The 24,492-nt window shown below is 45.7% G+C and overlaps 2 protein-coding genes across 3 annotated transcripts in view; one reads left to right on the top strand and one right to left on the bottom strand.

Moving 5' to 3' along the window:
• ADAMTSL1 (ADAMTS like 1) overlaps window positions 1–7,436 on the top strand; it is a 385,708-nt gene extending 378,272 nt beyond the window's left edge. For both annotated transcript variants that reach the window (XM_081066820.1, XM_081066819.1), the window contains 3 exons: window positions 1,851–1,960; window positions 3,041–3,261; window positions 4,818–7,436. In XM_081066820.1, the coding sequence (XP_080922946.1) occupies window positions 1,851–1,960; window positions 3,041–3,261; window positions 4,818–4,924 (438 nt within the window). In that variant the 3' untranslated portion in view covers window positions 4,925–7,436. The remainder of the gene's footprint in view (window positions 1–1,850; window positions 1,961–3,040; window positions 3,262–4,817) is intronic.
• An 11,225-nt stretch (window positions 7,437–18,661) lies between these two features.
• Window positions 18,662–24,492, bottom strand: part of SAXO1 (stabilizer of axonemal microtubules 1) — a gene marked incomplete at both ends in the record, with an annotated part of 98,584 nt that continues 92,753 nt past the window's right edge. Inside the window, one exon of the mRNA XM_081065938.1 lies at window positions 18,662–19,665. Coding sequence (XP_080922064.1) covers window positions 18,662–19,665 — 1,004 coding nt within the window. The remainder of the gene's footprint in view (window positions 19,666–24,492) is intronic.

Below are 24,492 nucleotides of genomic sequence, written 5' to 3'. Positions count from 1 at the left end.
CCCGCACAGTTCAAACTTGTGTTGTTCCAGGTTCAACTGTATTTGTAAATGATGAATCTGATAAAGGATTAATGTCCTGAATACACAGAGGAGAACTACAACTTAAGAATAAAACACAAAGCCTTGAAAAGACATTTCTCCAAAGATGTACAAATGGCCAATATACAAATGAAAAGATGTTCAACATCACTAGTAATGAAGGAAATGCAAATCAAAACCACAATGAGATACCACTTATCCATTAGTATGATTATTATCAAAAAACAGAAAATAAGTGTTGGCAAAGATTTGGAGAAATTAGAACCCTTGCAGTCTTGGTGGGAATATAAAATGGTACAACTGCTGTGGAAAACAGTATGGCGGTTCCTCAAAAAAGTTAAACACAGAATTACCTTACGAGCCAGCAATTCCACTTCTGGGTATATACTCAAAGGAATTGAAAGCAGAAACTTGAACAGATATCTGTACACTAATGTTCATGGCGGCATTATTCGCAATAGCCAAAAAATGGAAACAACCCACATGTCCATTGGTGGATGGATAAACAAAGTGTAGTATATACTTACAATGATGTATTATCCAGCCTTTAAAAAAAAGAGAGAGAGAGAAAGGAAGAAATTCTATATATACTGAAGCATGGATGAACCTTGAAAACATAAATTGAAGTGAAAGAAGCCAGACACCAAAGGACAATACTGTATGATTCCTTTTACATAAGGTACTTAGCCAGACAATCAGCTCTAAAGCATCTTTTGGAGCAAAAATTAATATAAGACCTGATCTTATTTTACTATGATGTAAGACCAGGTATAACATAATATCATATCATATCATATATAATAGTGTGTCTTATATTAATTTTTGCTCCAAAAGATACATTAGAGCTGATTGTCTGGCTAGGTCTTATTTTCAGGGAAAGACAGTACCTAAAGTAGTCAAAGTCATAGAAACAAAAAATAGTGGTTACCAGGGACTGGAAGAAAGGGGTAATGGGAAGTTATTATGTAATGGGTACAGAAATTAATTAGGGATGATGACAAATTCTAGAAATGAACATTGGTGATGGTGTACCACAATATGAATGTATTTAATGCCACCGAATTATACACATAAAAATCGTTAAAATGGTAAATTTTAACAAATTATGTATGTGTGTTTCATCGCATTAAAAAATCTCCCACTTGTTGGTGTCAAGGGGCATTTTTACATTTTCCCTAACCCTCCCGTGTCTTTGTAAACAATAGTATCACACTGGACCCTTCAGAGCCCATCTCTTTGTCTTCTGAGTTCACACCTTCCAGCATCACTTGGTCAGACAGACAGAAGAGACTGACAAGACTTGGGTTATACTCAGCTATAGCAGGAGGAGCAGTAACTGGCGTTGGGCATACTTGCCTGACCTAGGATGACTACTTTTACATTAAATCCTTCTCTTTCAGTGGTTCTTAATCTTCGAGATCCTTTGAGCATCTGATAAAAGCTAGAGCCTCTTGCTAGAAATAGGTCAAAAAACATAAGATGTCTGCTTATAATTTTAAGGGTTAACGGCTTTCTGTGGACCCCTAGGGAGTCAAAAGACCCCCAAGTTAAGGACTTTGGCTATAAAGTGACTTCTAGGGATATCTGTCTTCTTACCCAAATGGCAGATGTCGGCAAAGGGCCTGCTGCCTTTGTATGTTACAGACATTGTTGTTATCAAGGGTATTTACTGTGATAGAGTCTGGCTCTGCCAACTGTAGGAAAAGCTTAACAATCTCTATGAGCACATACCAAGAGAATGTAAGCAGAGACTAACTATACATACCTAAGTCTAGTTTTGTTCACACGTGTCACCTTTCTCTGCTTCCCAGTGCAATGGGCCTTGCATTGGGCCTCGCCTAGCTGTACAACACAGACAAGTCTTCTGCCAGACAAGGGATGGTATCACCTTACCTTCAGAGCAGTGCAGTGCCCTACCAAGGTAAGAGAAAACCATGGACCTCCTTTCACCAGCTCCTGTGTCAATAGCACAGAAAGATGGCAATGAGTGAATGCTTTCTCAGCCAATCTCCTACAGTCCCAGGGGTCACATGCCCTACCCTTTCACCTCCATTATCCCCAGGCCACTGGCCTCCTCAGAGGTAGAAGGCTCAATGGTGGCCTTGTGCTTGCCAAATGGGCCAGGCTGGGCTTTCCTGTCTTGAAGATGAAGAGTACATAAGGTGTTGTTCCTCTGAGGGAAGCTGATACCATAAGAGACTAGCCCAAGGGCAGGCAGGAGGTAAGGCCTACAAAGTGGCCACCAGAGCCACCAGATCTCAAGGGTTCTACCAGCCCCTCACCCCTCTAGAAGTTATACTGAGATGAGGGCCCTTATCCTGGGTCTCTATCATTCCTAGCCAGCCCCCATTTCCTGCCATACCTTCTTGTAGATGTCCCCCTGGGTGAGGGCTCACCACCCAGCCGAGGCCCCAGCCCCTGAGACTGGCTCCAGGCTCTGCCTCTGCCCGGCCCCACCCTAAGTAGAGCTTATTCTCCAGTCCCAGTGATGCAGACATTGAAAAAATGAGTAGACAGAGGCCCAGGGAGAGGAAGTGGCCTTCTGAAATCTTATAGTCATTCAGTAACAGAGCAGAGATCAGAACCCAGGTCTGGTACCCTGTTTCCCTGAAAATAAGATCTAGCCGAACAATCAGCTCTAATGCGTCTTTTGGAGCAAAAATTAATGTAAGACCCAGTATTATATATTATATTATATTTATTATATTATATTATAGATTAGATTAGATTAGATTAGATTAGATTAGATTAGATTAGATTAGATTAAGTATATTCCCAGTCTTATTTTACTATAAGACTGGGTCTTATATTAATTTTTGCTCCAAAAGATGCATAGAGCTGACTCTCCAGCTAGGTTTTATTTTCGGGAAAACCCGGTAGCACTGGAAGTTCTTGAGTTGCCCAGCATTCTTGGGTTTGCAGCATTGTTTTCACACCAGCCCCCCGATCCGGTCCCCACAAAGGCAGACGCTCACCTAACCCTGCCACGCTCCTCCTGCAGGCCTGTGAGCACCCAGAACTGCTGGTCAGAAGCCTGCAGCGTACACTGGAGGGTCAGCCTGTGGACCCTGTGCACAGCGACTTGCGGCAACTATGGCTTCCAATCCCGGCGTGTGGAGTGCGTGCATGCCCGCACCAGCAAGGCAGTGCCTGAGCACCTGTGCTCCTGGGGGCCCCGGCCCGCCAACTGGCAGCGCTGCAACATCACCCCATGTGAAAACAGTATGTTCCAACCCCAAAGGGCCTTCTGCAAGTTCCCCACAGGGCACCGGGTGCAGAGGGCCATCAGAGCACAGGGCATCAGATCAGGTTTCCCAAGGACTGTGAGCTGGGGCTGGAGCTAGGTATTTTCAGAGGGGCTCCTGGGTGCAGGCAGGCCAGCAAAGATGTGTGCAAGGATGTGTGTATACATATTTGGGCCACAAAAGATGGCGGGGTGTGCCCTCAGGGCTCCATCCTAGCCCTGAGAGAGCCAGGTGCTGTTGGCCAAGTGCTGGATGAAATCAGCCTCCAGCTCACCTGCAGTCATTGGGCTGGTGCCCACAGGGGACAACTAAACAGTGGCTCCTGGGGGCCAGGCTACTGCAAAGAAAACACTGCTCACACTTAAGCAGCACACAGAGTGCCATCCACTCAGTTGGCCTTGCACCCGTCATGGCTCTACTTCCAGAGAAAAGGACCTGCTGACTGCCACCCTCCCCACCCCCAGCCCCACAGGCACCGACCAGACTGGGCAGGAGCACCTGCCCTTGGGCTCTACATTCGTTCTCTCCATCCTCCCTCAGGTCTGAGCCCCCTCAGATCAACACCAGCTTTTGTATCCCAGTTGGGTGCGAATCTATTTTTCCTTCCTCTGGACCCAAAACAAATCGAGGCATTTCCCCACAGGAAAGAAGACAAAGCATGAGGCAAAGAACAGGAAATCTGAAAATGTTGCAGTGCTGTTCTCCCCAACAGAGAGGGCCTCACTAAGCGTCAGATTCCCACTACTGAGGCAGATGCCCTAGAGGCAAATTGTCCCCCATTGCTTTCTCAACCCTGCAGGGGAATGATCTTTGTCCTCCTGTGTGGTGCTGACCCATCTTTGAGGCAGCAGCTCCCCACACGCAGTACCAATGTTGAGTGAAAGTAGTTCAGACTCACTGTCAATCACAGATGTCCACAACCCAAGTCAGCCGCAATACTGGAGAAGCATGTAGTTGGAGCGAGCACTGAACTAGAACGCCATGGTCCTCTGGTAAGGCCTGGTAGGGGGAAGGAGTAGAGGGGCTTAGGTGGGGAATACAAGGAAACAAAGCTTCCCAGGGAAAGGAAGGTTCATGTTCCGGAGGACGAGGCCATCAACCAGCGCCTCACATCATGCTACCTCGAAGTGGAGCAGAATGTAGTCCTTTGGGGAACCGTGTCAAGGGGAACAGTCACTGACTAAAATACCACGGGAAAGGCAAGCTTGCTAGGAGGTGAGACGGTCCTGAGGAGAGAGAGATGACAAGCACCCTCAGGAAGGAAAGGCACTATCAGAAAGGCAGCCGAGCAGGACCAAGGCTGGGCCCCAGCATTCGGCCCGCAGCTGCAGCCTGTTGGTAGCCTGGGGGGCAAGTAGCTGAGCTCCACCAGAGCAAGGCCCACCCAGAGGTGGTGGACAGCAGTGGCCCCTCCAGCACAGGAGGCCAGTGCCCAAGACGGACCCCAGGAAGCACCCAGTAGGCCACAGCCATTAGCCTGTGTTTCACATTTCCTTTCTGTCCCCCTCCCCAACCCTGTTCCTCCTTTCCCAGTGGAGTGCAGAGATACCACCAGGTACTGCGAGAAGGTGAAACAGCTGAAACTCTGCCAACTCAGCCAGTTCAAGTCTCGCTGCTGTGGAACTTGTGGCAAAGCGTGAAGACAGGGCACAGGGAAGAACTCTACCCTGGCCGCACAAAGGACTCACGCAACCGCCTTGGACAGAACTTAAGCTTTCTTTGGTTTATTTATTTCCCCTTCCTACCCCAACCCCACACACACACACACACACACACACACCCTCCAGCCAACCCCCTTCCACTCCCCCCAAACATGAGGACCTCAGCATGTCTTCTCTTTCAGTTAGATGCAGGACAGAATGTTGGGCAAGGACAAGGACGGAAGTCTAAAGGAGGTTGCAGAGCAGACCAGGCCAGACAGCAGGAGCTCCCTTGCAGAGCCCCCTCCCCACAAATCTGGGTCCCGAGGAGACCTAGAAAGAGGCAGGCACAGCCCCTGGGGACAGCAGGGAGCCAGAGCTCCCAGCAGGCGGGAGGGCAGGTTCCCAGACAGTTTGTAAAGCATTGGTCCAGACTTTGGACAACGGACTGTCTTTCCTGGCAGCACACTGTTAACGCAGGAGCGTGCTATCCCTGCCTCCTCCTTTGCCCCTGAGCCTCGGAAAGGGCCAGCAGGATGGGTGGGGACCACCATGCTGAGGCAGAACGCAGCCTAGCACTCAGTGCTTCTGGTGGGAGACACAGAGCGACGAGACTCAAATCATGGACACGTAGGGTAAAGGAGGGGCAATGTAAGTAGGGCCTCAAGCATACGATGTGAAAAACGACGTAGCGAGGGAAGGAAACAGAAGCAAAAAGGAGCCTGTGCGTGCTCCTTTTTGGGGGATGTGAAGACAGGGGAGGAATGAGCAGGCAGGAGGCTCACAGAAGGGCTCTGAACCCTGTGCCTGTGGTGGGGACTCTAGGCTCAGGGGAGGGGACGCTCAGAGCTCTGCTGCCCTCACAGAGGGCAGGGGCTCTGGTAAGAGACATGCCTTCACGGGGTCTCAGTGAACTTTCTGCCTGTACACCTGTAGCAAAACCACCCGGGCATCTCATCATCTAAATCTAGAGTCCCCCAGCCTAGAACTCACTGCCCATGTGGGACAGGGGCATTTTGAGCGTGAATAGGCTGGGTTTTCTGCCTCTATAGCCTTTTCTGCCCCACTTAAGGGACAGGGACTAGAGTCAATTTGTCAAAAACAAATCCATTCATCAATCTGCCAGAGAGAATCCATTGGGTCATAGCAACCATTTCATTTCAGAGCTGGCTGGGGCATGGTGTGGGACAGCGGGCTTGTGCGGGCCCCTCCCAGAAACCACAGGGAAAGTTGCACTCCTATTTATATAGCAGATTGGGGGGGGGGGCGTGGTGGGGCACAGTGGTAAAGCCAAAGGATAATTAAAGCTCCCAAGACAGTCCTCAAAGGCTTTTCAACCCATCCCCCACGTACAGGGAACTACTAGAAATCAACACATACCAGTTTTGGATAATTCGACAGGTAAAGCAGCACACACGCACCAGCAATGTCCATCAGCTAGAGTAAGACAGCTTCAGCAAAGTCAAGTGGCAAAACTGAAAATTTGGGACTATTTGGCAAATTGCTTATTCATCAAGTAGCTTTGGACAAGTGATTTTGGCCACCTCCCCTCGCGTGGCCACAGTTTCATAATCCTGGCAGGGTGGCCAGAGTCACTCACCCCTCAGATAAACCACCCCCTCACATACATGCTTGTGAAGTGCCACTCACTCCAGGGCCACCACTGACATCAGGGCTGCATTTTCCAGCCAGCCTGGAAGTAAAAATTGAGGGGAAGACAACTTTAAGCTGTGTCCTCCCTAGGTGAGCTATGGACAATTAGGTGGGTCTCTTTCTTCCTCACCATAAATGTGGGCTCTAAAAAAATCATGTTACTTAAAATCAATGTAATGTTTATTTAAAATAAAATAGAATGTTTTCTATGTCTGTATATCTTTTTGTGAATATTTATTAGGATTTCTTGTATAAAAAAGTGCAATATTAATAATTGTACATTGTCATCCAGAAAACAAAATATTTGGGGGACTTTTTAGTAACTTCCTGCAGTTGTGTGCCTGTAAACTCATTGGTGATTATTGTATTGTTCCTATTTTTAATAGAACCTGGTGTTTAACTCTGGATCCATTCACTGTGTACAGAATATATTGTAAAAGTTAACATGGGGTAATGGGGCAATAAGAGGTGATTCATTTGTGACACAATAGTTACGCATGGAATGAAGAAGACAAATTCCATACTACTACTAATGTGGCTGGTTATTACTAGTTCAATATCTATTGAAAACCAGTGTCCAATATTCACATTTCCTACATAGCAGTGTTCTCCAGCTCTGCCACGTGTCAGGTTGGAGCTGTTAAAAGTGGGTTTCACAGCAGGCTTGGAGGACCTCGGTTTGGGGTGGGAAGCCGTGTGCTCCTTGCATGACATGAATGTTCATTTACTGTTTGTTCTGTGAATTGTGACACCACAGCACCCCAAGATTATCAGGGTTGCTGAATAATGTGGAAGGAGGCACTTCCTCCTCTAAAACACAAGACTATTTATATTTTTTGTACAGATAATACAGCTTATTTATTTAAATCGTGTTGTCTGAGTCTCTCTTAAGCTCAGCCCTCCCATCTTGTTTTGTGCACAGGGTGAGGGTGGTTCCCAGCCACTTGTGTATGTTTGGCTCAAGAGGAACAATTGCAGTTTTCAGCTTTGCATGGGGAGCTGGAGGCTCCTGCCTGGAAGGGCCAGCTTTGTAAATGGACCCAGAGGAGCTACGTTTGGAGATGTGCACATATTCAGTCTTTATGCTACCCTTGACAGTCATCTCGTTTACAGCCCTGGGAAGTGGGCAGATGGGAGCCACAGTACCTTCAGGCAGAAAAGCAAGCATGGGCATCTCGGGGTAGATGCAGGCTTCCTGCGTGCACAGTGTACAGTGTGAAGTAGCTGTGTGCTGAAGTTCTGGATGTACTCTTTTATCAATAGGGACTAACATTTATAGATCACTACTGCATTTAATCCTCACACCAACCCTATGATTGTCTCCATTTACATATGGGTATGCAGAGGCCCAAAGAAGCCCAAGGTCATTCAGCTGGTGGAATAGATTCAAACTCGAGTACTCTGGATTTTTGGCCAGAGCCTTGCTCTTACCCACTGTGCTGTCTCCAGCTCCTCTGTGTGAGAGCTGACCATGAGTGGCCACCTTGGTGGTGTGCACCATTCTTCCCTACTGCTTGGAGGTTGGGAGAAAATGACTGGGGTATTTTACTGGAGTTGTCATTTTCTCGTCTCTTAAAATCAATTCTTATGGCATTCTAGGGCTCAGCGCTCCCTATTTTTAAAGCATTTTAATATAAATAAAGCTACTATGGGAAGTTCCAAAAAAACGAAAGCACACTGTAGAGTTCTTCATAACCAGGCTCTGGTGAAAGGGCAACATGTCCCCAGGCCCAGACAATGGCCATACATGAACCCTTGTGAGCGACGCTCCAGAGGACCCCAGCCTGAAAGCCATCAGCCTGTTTTCCAGTAATTCCAATTATTTTCTTAGGAATTTTAGATTTTGCTTTAAAGAAAAAGCCAATGCTAGAACTATAAATACTCACATATCAGCAACCAATGTCCTACAGAGACCCCAGTGGACAGGGAATGAGTCAGCGATGCCAAAGAAAAACCAGAAAGACTAAATGGTGGGAAGGGCTCAAGTAAATTGTATGAAAATAGGTCCAGCCAAAATCACAGAGCTCAGCAGGGAGTAAAGAGATTCCTACCAAGATGCCACCAACCACAATGTGAAAGTTGGGAACCTTAACCACAGGCCAGTCCTGGGGTTGTAACTCCCCCCACTGGAGTCCCCTGATTGGCCTCAGAAGTTTCCAGGACTTTGACAAGATGAGCCCAAGAAATATGGAGTCAACTGAGACCAGAATGGTCAACAATCACCAAAGGTCATTTATGCCTCAGCTTTCACACCTTTACAAAGAGGATACCTCACAGGATAGAGTTGTTGTGAGAAAACTACTGGTTAATACATGCTGAGGAAGTATAAGGGTGCCTGGCATATTGCTGAAGCACTCGATGAATGTTAATTGCTATTATAATCATCCAAGCTACCTTGAAGAGATGGGGAGATGAAGGCAAGAGCTGGCAGAAATGTCACATTACCTCCCATTGTCAGCTTTGAAAGACTCTCCCCAATGACTTTTGATGGATGACATCAGTCATTCCTTAAAAGTTCAATACTACACAATAGTGTAAGCAAGGGAGGCGGTAATAAACCAAGCTCTGCGTCTTGGAAGAAAACAGGTCAGTCCATGTAGCCCAGTCAAAGACTCAACAAAATACTGACAAACTTCCAAAAATCCCTCCCAAGACATGTTATTTTATAATCCCAATGTACAGCCTCATCACAATTCAAAAATACCTAAACGTACACATGGCTGCTATTTCCTTTGATTTACTAAAAAACTAAAAAGAGAGAGAGAGAGATGGAAAAAATACTCATTCGTGAGCAAATATAAAAGTAAAAGCTAAAATTAAGGATATCTCACTTACCAAATGGTAGATTTTCTCATTAACAGCTTACTATTATCCCTTCACCTCATCCTGCAAATAAATGCAAAGGAAATAATCCAACTTTATTAATGATTCTCAGCTAAAAGGAGACAAGTTAGATCTCTAATCAGTGGGGCTTCCCAAAATAGGCAAATTTATCCCCAAAGGCTAAGGGAATGGTGGGGTACAGAGAAGGATGAAGCTCTTGGGAAATAATCTAATGAAAACTGACCTGTTTGGTGAATTAACCCAAGGAAGGATAAATTAAGGAAAAAGATATGGTCACATGCCCTTGGTTTTGTCTCCCTGTATCACTCATTTTGTTCAATGAACCAGCTATGATTTAAAGACTTCAGCATTCAGACTCAGAATTCATTGAATGTGAGTTAAATCAGGGAAGGTTATCACTCATGTCACATACTGCCAGCTAGGAAAATATCGGTAATGATGCCAGCCCTGAAGTAAACAGTAAAGAACTGAATACCCAGTGAATTCTGTCAATCCCCTAAGATTAAGCTAAAATGATTGTCTGCCCCCCACCCACCCATCCCATCCACTTAGAGTTGCTTTCACCGGTCAAATGTGTATGAGTTGATCAGAGAGTGTTATCTTTGGCCAAACCTCAGCTTCATATTCATAGCACCCCAAGGTCTTCCACTGTTTTTTGCCTCCGCTAAACTGGAAGGCAGGCATTGGTAATCAAGCCTCTGCTAACAAGAACTGGGCTGTCACCTTGCCTGTCAACTAGAGGTTTACAACTTCACTCAGATGGATTCTGTGAAGCACCTGGTCCGAATCAACCACGTGTCACGCTTCTGATAACACAATATACAGATGTCACTCACCTCTGTGTTTTCCAAAGGCAAAATCCATCTTCAACCAAGGATTTCCCAGGCTGCTCCTAAATACATGGTTTATATATGTGTGTAAACAGAAATTCAATGTGCAGTTTTAGGTAAGGGAAGAGAAAGCAGACAGTGGGGAATAGTTCTCCTGACGAACATAAATACTGTTTGTTTAAGAAGAATGTTTAGGAGGACCTGAGAGATTGCACAGTCATCATTTAGACCAGAAAACCTGCCTGGGAAACCTGCCTCTTTCTCCAAGATGACAAACAGCCCACTGCCAAGTCTTTGTGATGGGGTTGACCTCATTACAAATCCCATGAAGGATAGTAGACAAGCTGTGAACAGCTTAGTTACCACGTGAGCAACTCTGGGAAATATTTAACACTCAAGGCAAGGAGTATGGTAATGAAGTGTATCATGGGCTTAGTTTTCTTCTCCCCCAACCCCCACCATCGTTTTTAAGTAACATTGAAAGGGCCAGGAGATGACTTAGCTCTGTCAATTGAAGGATGATAAAGTTGTTTAGTCACCTAGGTAGCTGTCCCATAGCTGGAGCTCAGCATGTCACAGTGCCAGGGCACAGAGCAGGTGGGTGCCACGTCCATGGATCATTCACTCCTGAGCTGAATTTCTTCGCCTGCACAGGCCCTCCCAATTGGAGTGAAGATACTCAAGGCAACGCCCCGAGATCAAGCCTGTAAAGAATTTGCCAAGTGGCTTAACCTCTGTGAGCCTCGATTCCCCACGTGGACTGGAAGATAAAACAACGGAGAGGGTTGTGTGTAGATTAAGTGAGATGGCATGTGCTGGTGCTGTTAGAACTCGAGAGAACACTCCACTACATAGGAGATACACGCCTGTGTCCCCTGTCCAGTCAATGAACGTTCCCAGGCTCCTGTGCCTTGTGCTCTGGCTGTGCCATAACCCCCCACTTACCAAGAGGCCCACCAATTTCAACCGTCAGTGACCAGGATGTTTCAGCAGAGTTGACTCTGAGGCGCTGCAGGATCCATTGAGGTTTCTAAATCAAAGCAAGGTTCAACCACATGTTTGCATGCATGTGTATTTTATTGTATTCTAAACTTATTTTGGGGGAAAAAATGTATGATGATTGCTTGGCAGTATTTCCTCATGTGTGTTCCAGTAGGTTTTACACAATAAAAGGGCTCTGTTGTCAGAGTTGGAAACTGTTTTTTCTGCCTGCTCAGCATTTATCCCTCCCTTCCCTGGAAACTACACCTCAGTTTTCCTTTGGGGACCCACCCCACCCGCCAGCCCTCCCACAGTTCATGTAGTTCGTATGGGATTGACCCCACACATACACACAGCTCGAGCCAGGGGTGGACCCTGATTCCGGCCCGGACGATGCGTACTTTCTATCTGCCTGGCCATGGGGATCAGTAGAGGGATCAGCATGAGACTCCAGCCAGGCAGAAGAGTCTCAGTTCAGGGAATTTTTACTAGAACCACTGGAAAGGAAAAGGCTTTTAGCTAAAAGGATGTTGTGAGCTCAGAATTGCTGGAAACTACTACACGAAAAGGGCCTGCCTAAGAAAGCAATGCAGAAAAGAATGAAGCCAAATAAAGATGAAGAGCAAGCCCCTATTACAGCATTCAGTCCCTGGATTCAGCTGTGCCTAAAGCCCACAGATAAGCCTCTAGACTGTTCAGTTGCCCACACCAACAAATTCCCTGTTTTGCCTGAGTAATTGTAATTATAAGAATGCTGAGTCACATACTGGATTACACGAGGGTAAACAAGTTTTCTTCACCACAGAGTTTCACAGAGCCTTCAAAATATCAACAGGCATCATGAATCTCCAACAGGAGGATACAACTTGCAGCTTTCCCCAAACTTGCGTGTCCAATTCACTTTTTTGAAGACCATATCACAGGGCTGGTATTCCAAGAAAACACCTTGGGAAGGGTGAATATATATGACCGTAGGTTAACTTCATATTAAAATATTTCAAATTCCCATTCCCTTATTATTCTGGATACATGAGACAAGTGGGAATTCATTTATCCCAAACTGTGGGTGCATTTGTCCATACTTCAAAAGTATGTGTATAATTTGTTATGCTTTTTACGAAATTGAGGTCATAATCACAAACCATGGTATATTTTTCCAGTCTTAATAAAAAATGTATGTGTGTACATGAGCAAGCAAGTGTGCATGTGTGTATATTCTCCCGTTTTTATTGTTATACTGGGGTCATAATTCCTGAGCTGCCATACTTTTGAGTTCTGCATTTTTTTTTAATTTGGGGGCCTCTAGTCCCACTGCTGACCTATCAGCTGTCACTCCTTTCTGTTCTAAATGTGTCTGCCTCTAGCAGCAACCCCTCCTCCTCTTCTGTAGGCTAGTAAACCAGATAATAGAATTCATCAGAACTGTGTGTTTAAAAAAAAAAAAAAGGTGGAGCAGAGTGGCCAATACGCTGAGAGCGCGCTCCAGGGTAGGGGGTGTGAAACGAGTCAAGTACCTGGGTTTCCATATATGAAATGCATGTCAATGATTTTGGCAACTGACAGGCTGCTTACTTCCAGGTTCTTGCCTTGGTTTTGGACAGCTGAAGTTTCCAAATAACTGACCTTCGAATATGGGAGGTTTTATAATGCTTAGCCAAGAAAAGAGCCACTCCAAGTTAATAGTAAGCACTGAGCTCTGCTTAAAACTTTAAAATGAAAAGTTTTTGTGTGTGTTTTTTTGTTGTTGTTGTTGTTGTTGTTGTTAAGCCCAGGAGAGTTTGAAGTCCAAAAGATTCAATTTCTTAGTTTGTAAGTCATTCACTGGCATGGATGTCAAATTGCCGTCATTTTTCAGGCATTTTGTCTGCCTGTAACTCTCAAGTAGCTGCTTGCTTGTTTAAAGGGTATTTTTAGGCTCCCCTATTTTATGATCCTATGACATGAAATGGGGATTTGGGACAATGCGGAAGTAACCAAGCTTCCCCCTTGTCATTGAAAGAACAGCCTTGGCCCTGAGTAGGTAGGCAGAGTACAGGTAGGCTGAAAGGCTGGCTGGTGGGGACAATAAAAGCCCAAGAAAATCAGTAATAGATCCACTCACAGGAGTGAAACATTCCTGAATCCTTTTGGTTAGCATCAAACTGCATTTGTTGCCACACTTAAAGGCTTGACAAGGAAAGCCATCAGGACTTCTTCTCACGCTGGCATCCAAAGACCCAGACTCAGGGACCAAGGTACCTGTGGCCCAGAAGGATGACTTAAAGAGGAGCCCATCCTGGCATGGCCCTGATGCCTTTTCCAGAATCTAGAGCTACGTTCTGGAAAGTCTACAGGCTCCCAGATTCCCGTTGCACCCCCAAAGTTAGGAGGAGCCAAGTACCTGCTGAACCAGACATGTGGAAATTCGGAGCATGCCCTGCCAAAGAAAACACCCCTGCCTGCTCCCCACCCCCAGTATTTATGCTCAGAAGGGCCTCTGTCTTCCCACTTAGAGGCCTGCTGACCAGATGTGGGCCTGGGTGATGGCAGGGCAGGCCCAAGAAGCCAGGGGGCCATTTAATCTGCAATTAGGACCTCTGCATACCCCCTTCCTGCCCCGCCTACTTCCTCTTGATGACTGAACAGCTGAAAAGCACTTTTTGAGGAAATGGTTCCCTCAATTCATCTTCAGGTCCTAAAGCACCATATCTCAAAAAAGTACATCACTTTGGAAAGGTTTTGTTATCCCAATCCAATTGCCTTGAGCAGTTCGCTTACTCCTGCTTTAGAAGCAGAAGCATAGAGTGGGGTGGGGAGGACAGTTATTCTAACTCTGTATATTATTGCAAACATGTTTAAAGCAATGAGCCTACAATGAAAAGGTATTTGGAGGGCATCATATGAAAGGAACACCATAAGACCAAGCAGGGAGTGCTTGCGAGCCAGCCACCCCCAGCACAGGCCCTGGCCCTGGCCAGGATGGCTGTTCTGATGTCAGAACTGGGCTGTGGACCCTGCGCAGTGGAGGACTCTGAACCCCTAGGCCCTCCTCCATGAAATCGCTGGTGATGTCTGAGAAGGGTAGGAAGGCAGATGGGTGGGGCTGAGGGTGGAGATGGGAGGGCATTGTCCGATGCTGTCTGCACAGCCTTGGGGAATGGCCTGGGCTCAGAGATTAATGGTCAAAGATCCAGGACTCCCTTCACCTGAATACACTGGTTGGCCTATACTTATTCTCCACTGCCCAGGTTTGCCTTTCTTTCAAATCAGAGGGAAAAGTCACCCTCCAGGTATACATTCCAATTGAGAAGACCCTAATGAAATCCCAGTAGTGCTTCCTCACCTACAACTGGCTCTATCTATTCCAGGTCAAGTGACAGGCTGCCTACTAGTGCTTGTCTCCTTCCTACCTCCTCACACACAATTAAGCAACAACAAAGCACTAACCAAATTATAAAATGCCATGGTGTAAAAGATAGGATGAAGGTTATCCATGGATAAGGGTTTTCAAGAAATTTGAAGACAAGAGGAAGATAGTGGAATGATGACTGACAAGTGTAGAAGGGGAAGCCACAGCCTAGAATAGAAATGCAGTAAGAATGCTGGAGCTGAAAGGGAACAGGTCTGCAAGGCAGAACTCGGCAGGGGTTCAGGATTTGAAATGCCAAGTACCATTGAAAGCAGTGACAAATGGTGCTAAAACTGCTGATTGCTAAAAGAATCACTTACAGTGCGCCTCACCTTCCCACCTTCCAGCCATTGCCTGGGAGAAGATCTTGGAGCCAAAACAATAAAGAGGGGCTCATTCTTAATGACGGTGAACCTTGTGAAAATACAACAAACAGCAGATGGGAGAGTCCTTTAGGCTGTTCTTGGTGCTGTATTTATTGGGAGGCAAAACAGAGAGGAGGTCCTGATCACCAAAAAATGAGAGTGATGTGCCAGCGTCTTCACCCATGCCAATGGTCCCACTGTAAGGTGAACCAGGGGATCAGACCTGCCCTGGCCATCTACTCTGCAGACACGGCGGCTGCCCTGTGAATGGCATAGGCAAGGAGACACCATCATTGTCAGTGGGACCTCATCTCAAAAGATACCCCTGGGCACCATATTCCAAGCCAGCAGACGTGTCCAACCAACCCAAGGTTCCACACCAACTAAACCCACCATCTCCGGCCCATCAGCCTCACTTGGAGACTCTGCTTTCCTCTGATAGGGTAGTCTGCCACTTGCAGGCTTTAAAAGCCTTACCTGTTTTCTTCTCCAGAACCTCATCCCCTGCTTGGACATAAAACTTTTGTGTTCTATCTTTGGTCTCTTAACAATTTTCTGTTATAACATGTCTAAAGCCTTGAGAACCCTGGACTGTGGTAGATGATTAAGTTCCCACTTAGTTCTCCAAGTGAAAAACATGATATAAATTATGTGTGCCTATTTTCAAAAGAAGACAATGTGTCTGAAGCCTTCCATCATCAAGGTTTGTTGAACAGAATCTTATCAGGTGTTAGAGCAGCATGTGCTTGCGTTTTAATAAATTAGAACGTTTCCCAACAAACACCTGTATGGAAGCCCAATGCACAGAACTGATTAATAAGCTGCTGCTATGACAGAGCAGGGGAGGGGAACCAGAGCCCCATCTGCTCACCTCAGCTTTTCTTTCCCTCCTCATGACCCATGTTGCTTCCTAAAATGACAATTCCAGGGAGCGCAGTTAGCAACCCCGACTCAGAACAACTAAAAAGTAAGTTAAGTCTATGAAAAAAGGTAAATATTTTACTTTGTAAAGTACAAAACACGCGCAGTCATCCTTACCTGCACACTTGTCAATACTGACCAATAAAATCACAAGTAGACTCAACCAGGCAGAACTCAGCAACCATCTTCATCATCATCACCATCATCACCATCCTCCTCACCTACATTTAATGAGAGTTAACCATGAGCCAGGGCTAAGTGATTGACATATATTCTACCATTCAATCCAAACAACAAAACCAAGCAGCCAGTATTGCCATAGAATTTGACCAAGGTCTCCTTGCTACTGGGCAGCAAGAGCCAAGATGGAAGCCCAGGTCTGCTGGATACTCTCCTTGTATGCCCTTAACCACTGTGTTCCACTAGTCCCCATAATAGCTACATGTATCCTTCTTTATAGTTTCTGCGTTTTCTTAATTTTTTCCCTTGTGTTAGCCACTTTCAGAATAATATTTTTTGACACTAAAAAAGAACAGGTATTGTAGAGAGAGCTGGCTTGTTAAATCCAGAAGTAGGCAGGGCAGGGATGCACTGGGTAGCTTATATAGCCTGGGATCACCATAGAGGTGACCCTAAATGTCACAAAGGAAGGACTCAGAGGATATTCCTCACCCCAAGAGAGCTCAGCACTCCTTAACCAGGCAGGTCCTCCATCTTTCTTCAGCTTCTTCTCTTCCTACTCATCAGAAACATTAGAAAAGCTTATTAGTCTTGATATAACCAAGCTTAACTATTCTGAGAAGAAGGGAAAAGGAAGGGGGGTGTAAGAGAACTAAAATTTCTAATTAACCAAAATGGACAATGTCTAAAATCTGTGCGTTAAGGGACAGTAGTATATGCACATTATTTCAGAATGTGAAGGAACATATTAGCAGAAACAGATCAAGTAATTTTACATTGTTCTCTGGGGAAGTGATAATGAGAGAGGCCATGGGGCTGGGGCTTAAGAGATTGGATGAATTTTTATAAGCATTTTAGTACTATTTGGCTTTTCAAATCAAATGCCAGTATTTCTTTGATTTGTAAAAAAATGATGAAATAAAATGATAAAGCTACCCTCCTTAAATGACCTCCTTCAGCTTAATGAACTCCAAAACGGAGTTCAAAGAGAATGGGGTTTGATTGGCTTATGGAGCCATGGGATCTGAGACACAGCAGGCGGGAGGTGCCTGGTTTGTGGGAAGAGCACTGGATCTTGAATTAGAAACCTAGGTTTCGATCTTGACCTTGGTGCTCCAAGTTCTGTGGCCTTGAGCAAGGTGCATAATCTCTCCGAGCCTCTCTATCCCATAAAGGCAAGTATCCAGACCCCAAATAACCAAAAAGAGGATAACATAATATAGATCCCAACCCAGTGACACAAACTAACCTCATGGTGAGGCTACAAGGGGTGGGAACCCGGTCTGGGCCAGCTAGGTGACAACTGTGGAAAGACTGAGCCCTAGATAAGAGATGCAGGCTTCTCACCCATGAGCCAGGCATTGAGCCAAAGCCCGAGTCTCCAGACTTGAGCTGAAATTTTCTCTTCCCTCCATCATGTTCCCAAGTTCTCTGAAATCATGGAGTATATTTTACATTCTGTGGGGTCAAGCGAGGTGGGTACCCCAGGTATCCATCTGTATCCCTCTGTGAGAGGCTCACCCAGACCATGAGCCCATCAGACCCCAGCGTGGGTTCCCTCACACAAAGTCCTTCCTTGATTCTTCCCAATTCACAATAATCTCCAACTTACTTAGAATCAAACTCAGTGAAACCTTAGACCCAGAAGAGAAATCTCCAGCCCTTTCTCCAGGGTAGGGTCCAGTTCACCATTAAGTCCCTCTTTGTCACAGATCTGGTCACAATTATCATTTTAGGACAAGGAAGTCCAGCCTTCCCAGGAACCAGTCCAGCATGGCGCCATTTTTTCCAGACACTGAGTATTTAAAAGAACGCACAGCCCGGGGGCCAGCTGCTGAATGCCTGGTTGCCAGGGTCTCTTTTTCCCCCTCCTCTCTGGAATCACAGCCTGCAGTGGTTTAGGGGTAAGAGAGGTCTGGCAGGTCCATGCCCCCGTGGGACTGCTATCTCCTGTAATTAGAAAGACCTATGCCCCAACAGACAGCACTGTTCTTGCTGGTATGTCATGATGTGAAGAGGTAGAGAGATGACTTATAAGGCTGCCCTAGGCAGAAAGAACCCAAAACAAGACTCAAGATTGGGCACAAGAAATGGGGGCTTTAATCTGAAGTCTCCCCAAAGGTCCCTAGAAATACAGCCTGCTCTCTGCATAGACAGTGTGTGGGGGTAACACACAGACCTACAGATTCAAATCCCCCCAAAATAAAGTTTATTCTTTGGCCCTTCATACTAGGCAAGGGCTAATTATAATGTCAATTCAGAGAATAATTAAATCAATGAAATGCATCTGTTTCAGAGACAACCTCATAGAGACCGGTTTTGATTCCATGAGCACAATGGGTAAGGGACCCAAAAGGGGAAGACAGCAGAGGGAGGGTAAGGGGAGTAATTAGCCAGTGACTGAATGTCATTTTCCTTGAGTCAAGTGATTCTCATTTTATTGAAGTGTCCTGGAAATGATGGAGATTTTTTTTCTTTTCATTTTGGGGAATTCTTTTTTGTCCAATGAATAACTTTCAATCATCTGCTTTTAAAAGTATGTGCAATTTCTAAATAATTGTTTTGTTTTTTTTAATTAGGCTGACACTGCCAATTGCTGCTGGTTGGGGTTTTCTGAATCACCTACAGAGGGAGGGCTGTTTTGCTGAGAGTCTGTCTGGGAAATGGGCTTATATAGTCTGTGCCCCGAAGCATCTGTTTCTTCAAAGATGTAGCCAGGGGGCTCAGGGTATGAAGCCAGGCACTTAGCCATTTCCTTGGGAGTAAAGCTGAGAGCATACGTGGTCTGGCTCTCCACCGGGATATTTCCACGGGGCACAGACCAGGGGGGCTTACAGCTTTTCGTACTGATGGGTGGGTGGGGCACATAGTGGGCCCGCGTAGTGGTCAGACAGTCCAAGGGCTCGGTGGGAAGGTTCAGCTGGGGAATGGGCTTGACTGGCTCAGTGCGCATGCTGGCCCACTGCTTGTAGTCCTCCTTTGTGGTGGTGGAGCTTTCAAAGTGACCGCCCTTCTTGACACAGAGCACAGGTCGGCAGGACTGAGCTGGGGCACCCTTAGGGTATGTGTAATCGGCCTGCACTGTTGTCAGAAAGTCCATCTTTTCTTCAGGAGGGACATAGGGGACAGGAGCTTTGGAGAACATCTGGGGTGTTGGCCAAGCTTGGTACTTATCTCGAAACTCAGTGGTGTTAGAGAAAGGCGTGTCCAGCCCACGGGGCCTAGCTGGAGGTTTCAAGCTCTTGGCTGGTTCTCCCATCAGACCCCGGTAGGACTGTTTGTGGGTGGTGAGGCTGTCAAAGGGGATTTCACAGGGTCTGAACTTCTCCATCTTATGCACAAAGCGCTTCTCCAGAGGGTGGGCCACGTAGCTCAGCTTGTAGTTGGTCAGGTCCTCCAGGGGGATGTTACAGAGCTTGGGCAGGGCCGGAGGCTTACAAGTCATGGTGTTCACTAGGCCCTTTATGGAGTAATCATCCTGGTGTGTGGTTCTACTATCAAACCTGGTTGATACTGGCCGGTAGTGGTGTTCCGGACGAAGTAGCTCTCGTTTTGGTTGGTTCCAGGGTAAATAATCAGCTGAAAATAAAGCAGAAGTGGTAATTACTCATAAATCAATTCACTCAAACTGCATGCATTCCAAGCGGCCTTCAAAACCATAAGCCAATCTCCAGCAAGATGTTCCTGAGACAAAGGAAGAATAGAGTGGATCCCCTGCCACCACTTCAACCAAGGGCTTGATATTTCAACTTTATGGTATTTGAAAGTTACGATGGAGACAAATTTATAGGAGTCTCATCACACCCTACAATGCTGCCCAAAGAGATTTTAGAGGATCTGCAGCCATGGAAGATCCAAGAAATCGATTCCAACCACTGGCTTGCCCTAATCCAGAACAGTCCCATTCCTCTACGGGGAAGGAACCCTCTCTGAATCAATACCGAGTGACTGGGAAGATGCATGTGGTGCGGTGAGATGGGATTCACAACCCATCCCTAGTGGACTGCCAGCCAGATAAACCAGGCTTCCCTAGTGTCCATGGTGTAACTACTGTGTCCCTAAAACCCATATATCTAATCCACATAAATCAAATATGTTGCTCCAAGGGAATAAGGGCATTGTATTGGCTGGTGAGAGAATAGCAGCAGCCTCTTTTATAGAGTTATTATGTGATAGGAAGTACTTTCTATGTTAACCTTTTAAATCTTCAGACAGCCTTAATGAGGTAGGTACCATCGATATGCCCATTTTACAGATGCAGAAACAGAGACACAGAAAAATTAAGGAAATTGCTCAAGGTCACATGGCTAGACATAGAAAGCATGGATGCAAATCCAGATCCAGAATCCATGCTGTGACCCACTCCACTATCTGGTTCTGACAGTTAAGGAATGCTGACGATGTCCTAGTCAATTGAGCTCAGGGCTTTCCATACCTAATTTTGTTTCATCTTCACAATAACCCTTTGCAACAGGTATGACTGTCTCCATTTTACAGATTTCCAAATCCAAAACTCAGAGAGACTAACATACTTGCCCAAAAGTCACATTGCTTGGGAGTTAAAAGTTGGAATTTAAACCACATAGTTGACTCCAAAACTATGCTCTTCTGACAGTCTGCATCACTGTTAGGAACACTGTATTTCTAAATAGAGTGAAGGTTAAAGTAAAAGAAAAAAACTACTAACAAATAATCAGGGAAGATTTTCAGGAAGGGAAGATTTTCAGGAAGAGAAGAAGAATTTCAAAATGTTTAAACAATGAAAGGATTGGCAGCTGTATCTAGCAGATGTATGTCTAAGAGGAACCTCTGCTGTGGGACTGGAATAGCCAAGATAGCAGAAGGTCTGCACCAAAGGAATTCTTCCCTAGAGATGGTCCCCATGCATCTTGAGGAGCAAGTGTTGTCCTCAGACGGCACTACAGGGGCTTTTAACGTAACTTCAACACACAAGGCAGCTTTGAGACTGGAAATCCAGGTGAGAAAAGTGGGACAGAAACCAATGCCATTCAAACACCTCCACACTGCTGCCATTCTTTCCATAATAGTTGATTCAAATCCAAGTCCTACATTGCCTCCATTGAGCCTATCAATAACCAGATCTAAAGTAGCCAATATGGGACTTCTGGTCAAGATGGTGCAGTAAACACTGTGCTCACCACCTCCCACAACCAATCAAAATTATAAATAAATTATAGAATCTTCATTGAGATCCACCTGAAGACTAGCTGAACAAAAGTCCTATAACTCAGGATATAAAGAAGCCATAAGGAGACTGGTAGGAGGGGTGGAGATGCGGAATGGGCTGGTCCCACACCCACATGTGGTGATTAAGAAACAGGAGTTGTATCTCTGCTGTGAAGCTCCCTCCTTAAGAGAAAGGGCTCCCAACCCCACACAGGCTACCCAACCTGAGGCTCCAATGCCAGGGAGAGAAGTCCCCATAACATACAGCTGTGAAAAAGCAGCAGTGATTGCATTGGAGTGAGACATAGGGCTGCTGGAGTCCCAGGTATTCCTGTTGAAGGACCTGAGCACAGAATCACTGGATCACAAACTTATACACTCTTGGCTCCAGCTCAGGGGCAGCAGCACGAAAAGTGCCAGGGACTTTCGGGGAAGAACTGAATTGCCTAACTTCAGGGCAAGAGCTGGGGAGGCAGGGGTCAGGACAGCTCTTTCCAGGGACAGAAGTGCTTGAAGGTGCCATTATTCCTTTGTTGAGCACTCATCTCACCCAGCCAGCAGGGGCAGGATGGTGCCAAATCTGAGCTCTCCATCAACCAAGCTAATACCGTTCACTCCACCCCGACGATTCCAAGACCCCACCCCACTCATGTGCCTGTCTAAACTTCTTCCAGAAGCTTTCCACGTAAGTGGCCTGCCTTGGTTCATGCTTCACACTTTTCTAAAATCTCTCAAAGGCCCACAAACCCCAAACAAGCAGATTACCTCAGTGTGCCCTGTAACTTTTGCCAAGCAGTCCCAAGCCCAGCATAAGTGGCAACCGGTCTCGATTTGCATTGTAACTTCCATCAGGTAGCCCCAAGTCTGGCATAAGCTGCAGCCAGTGTTGGCTTGGAACATAACTTCGACTAAGCATCCAAAAGTCTGGCACAAGTGTCAGCTGGTCTCAGCTCACATTGTGGTGCACACCAAAGGGTCCCAAGCCCAGCACTAGTGGCAGCTGGCCTCAGTTCACAACATAACCTCTCACAAGAGCCTCCAAGCCCAGCACGAGAAGCACCAAACCACAGATCACTTTGTAGCTCCTATCAGGGGACACCAAGCTAGGCACACATGGCAGCTGAACTTGGCCTGCACCAGAGCCCCTCTTAAGAGGCTCCAGGACCAACACACCCAGTGGCTGACTTCAGGCCACACCACAGGACCACCCAACCTGCTCCACAAATGACACACCCAAAGGACAGACTAGTCTAGTACCACAGCCCCACTAAATCAACTCCCACTCCCTGGAATCAGCCCCTGCACAACAGCTTGTCCACTGTAGTCTCAAGCATCCCTCATATCCCGTCAGCCTGAGGGTCAATCCCACTCATTGATGTGCCAACAGCAATCAAGGCTCAAATACAATAGGAGGGCACACACAACCCACACAAGGGACACCCCTGGAGCACCTAGCTCAGGTGAATAGGGAGAATGCACACTGGGCCTCGCAGGACACCTACTACATGAGGTCACTCTGCCAAGACCAAGAGATGTAGCAGACCTACCTAATACATAGAAACAAACATAGGGAGGCAGCCAAAATGAGGAAACAAACATGTCCCAAATGAAAGAACATGACAAAACTCCATAAACAGAACTAAATGAAATGGAGACAAGCAATCTACCATGTTTCCCCGAAAATAAGACCTAGCCGGACAACCAACTCTAATGCATCTTTTAGAGCAAAAATTAATATAAGACCCAGTATTATATTTTATATTATATCATATTGTATTATATTATATTATGTTATATTATGTTATACCCGGTCTTATATTATAGTAAAATAAGACCAGGTCTTATATTAATTTTTGCTCCAAAAGACACATTAGAGCTGATTATATGGCGAGGTCTTATTTTCAGGGAAACACAGTAGCAGATACAGAGTTTGACATATTGATTACAAGGATGTTCAATCAACCTAAGGGAAAAATAAATAAACTTAGTGAGAAATTCAAGAAAGAGATAGAAACAATAAAAAAGAAACAAAAATGAAGAATACAATGACTGAAATAAAGAATAAACTAGAGGGAATCAACAGCAGATGAGATGAAGGAAAGAGACACACAGGGAGCTGTTATTGCTGTTTTTTTAGTGACAGGCCGGCACTAATTCTATAGAATCTTATCTCCCCTGCAGTGCGTGGCCACTGATATTTCAGGTCAGCTTGTTTTTTTAATGGTTTTTATTATTAAGCCTAGATTCCTAAGAGTCACCCTGTATCAGCATAGTTTAGTAATCAGTCAATGATTGATCAGAAGTTATGCCAAACCACAGATCACTTTGTAGCTCCTATCAGGGGACACTTTAAACCAGTAAGGCTTTTACCCTTTACTAATGGATGTGTGTGTGTGTGTGTGTGTGTGTGTGTGTGTGTGTGTGTGTGTGTGTTGGGTAATAGTCAAAGATCGGGCACTTTACAAGTCTGTCCAGCTTTTATTTTCTGCTGGGCTTTCTCATGTCTCCTCTGTACCTGCACTAGGCATGATATTCAGCCAAGGAAGATGAATAGATAACTAGGCCCTGTCTCTGATCTCCCTTCAGCCTGTGCACTGCCTTTGCCCATATCCACAGACTTCCAGACCACCAGAAATATGTATGAGTTATCAAGACCTACTATGTCTTTCTTATTTTCTGGATCTCCTTGTTAAATTTCTGACTGGTCTGCTGCTTGCCCCAACTAGTCCTGAAACCTCATGCTAGCTGCAAAAGTTGTCTTCCCTAATTGTTTACTATTGAGTTTGTTGTTGGTTTTATTGAACCCCCTAGGTAGGCACTCCACTCTGAATCAACTCAGCCCCCTCTGGCAGCAGAGCTGCTGGTTTTCACAACCTAACCTGCCCAGATGGAACTGGGGGTGGGGGTGTGAGGGGTGATGGAAACCCTAGGATAAAACACCACAAACTCCCACTATTCATAACCATGGTTTAGTAGTTTGTCTTAAATAAAAGCTTCTCAATTTGTTGTATGCCTTTCATTTCCTGAGCCCTGAAATGGTTGATTTCTACTGTTTTGTCCAGTTTTATTGTTGCTTTTCAGGCAGAGGATTTGCCAAGCTCCTCACGCCACCATTCTGGAAGTCTTGACATCCCCACCCCCAGGCACACTCAAGTTTATTTTAGGTTAATACTACCAATTATTTATTTTAAATTGGCTTCATTTTAATTGAAAATCTAA

The sequence above is a fragment of the Rhinolophus hipposideros genome (genome assembly GCF_964194185.1).
Source record: "Rhinolophus hipposideros genome assembly, chromosome: 11".
NCBI lineage: Eukaryota > Metazoa > Chordata > Mammalia > Chiroptera > Rhinolophidae > Rhinolophus > Rhinolophus hipposideros.
Note: the sequence above shows the minus strand (reverse complement) of the source record. Positions and strands in the feature narration are given on the sequence as shown.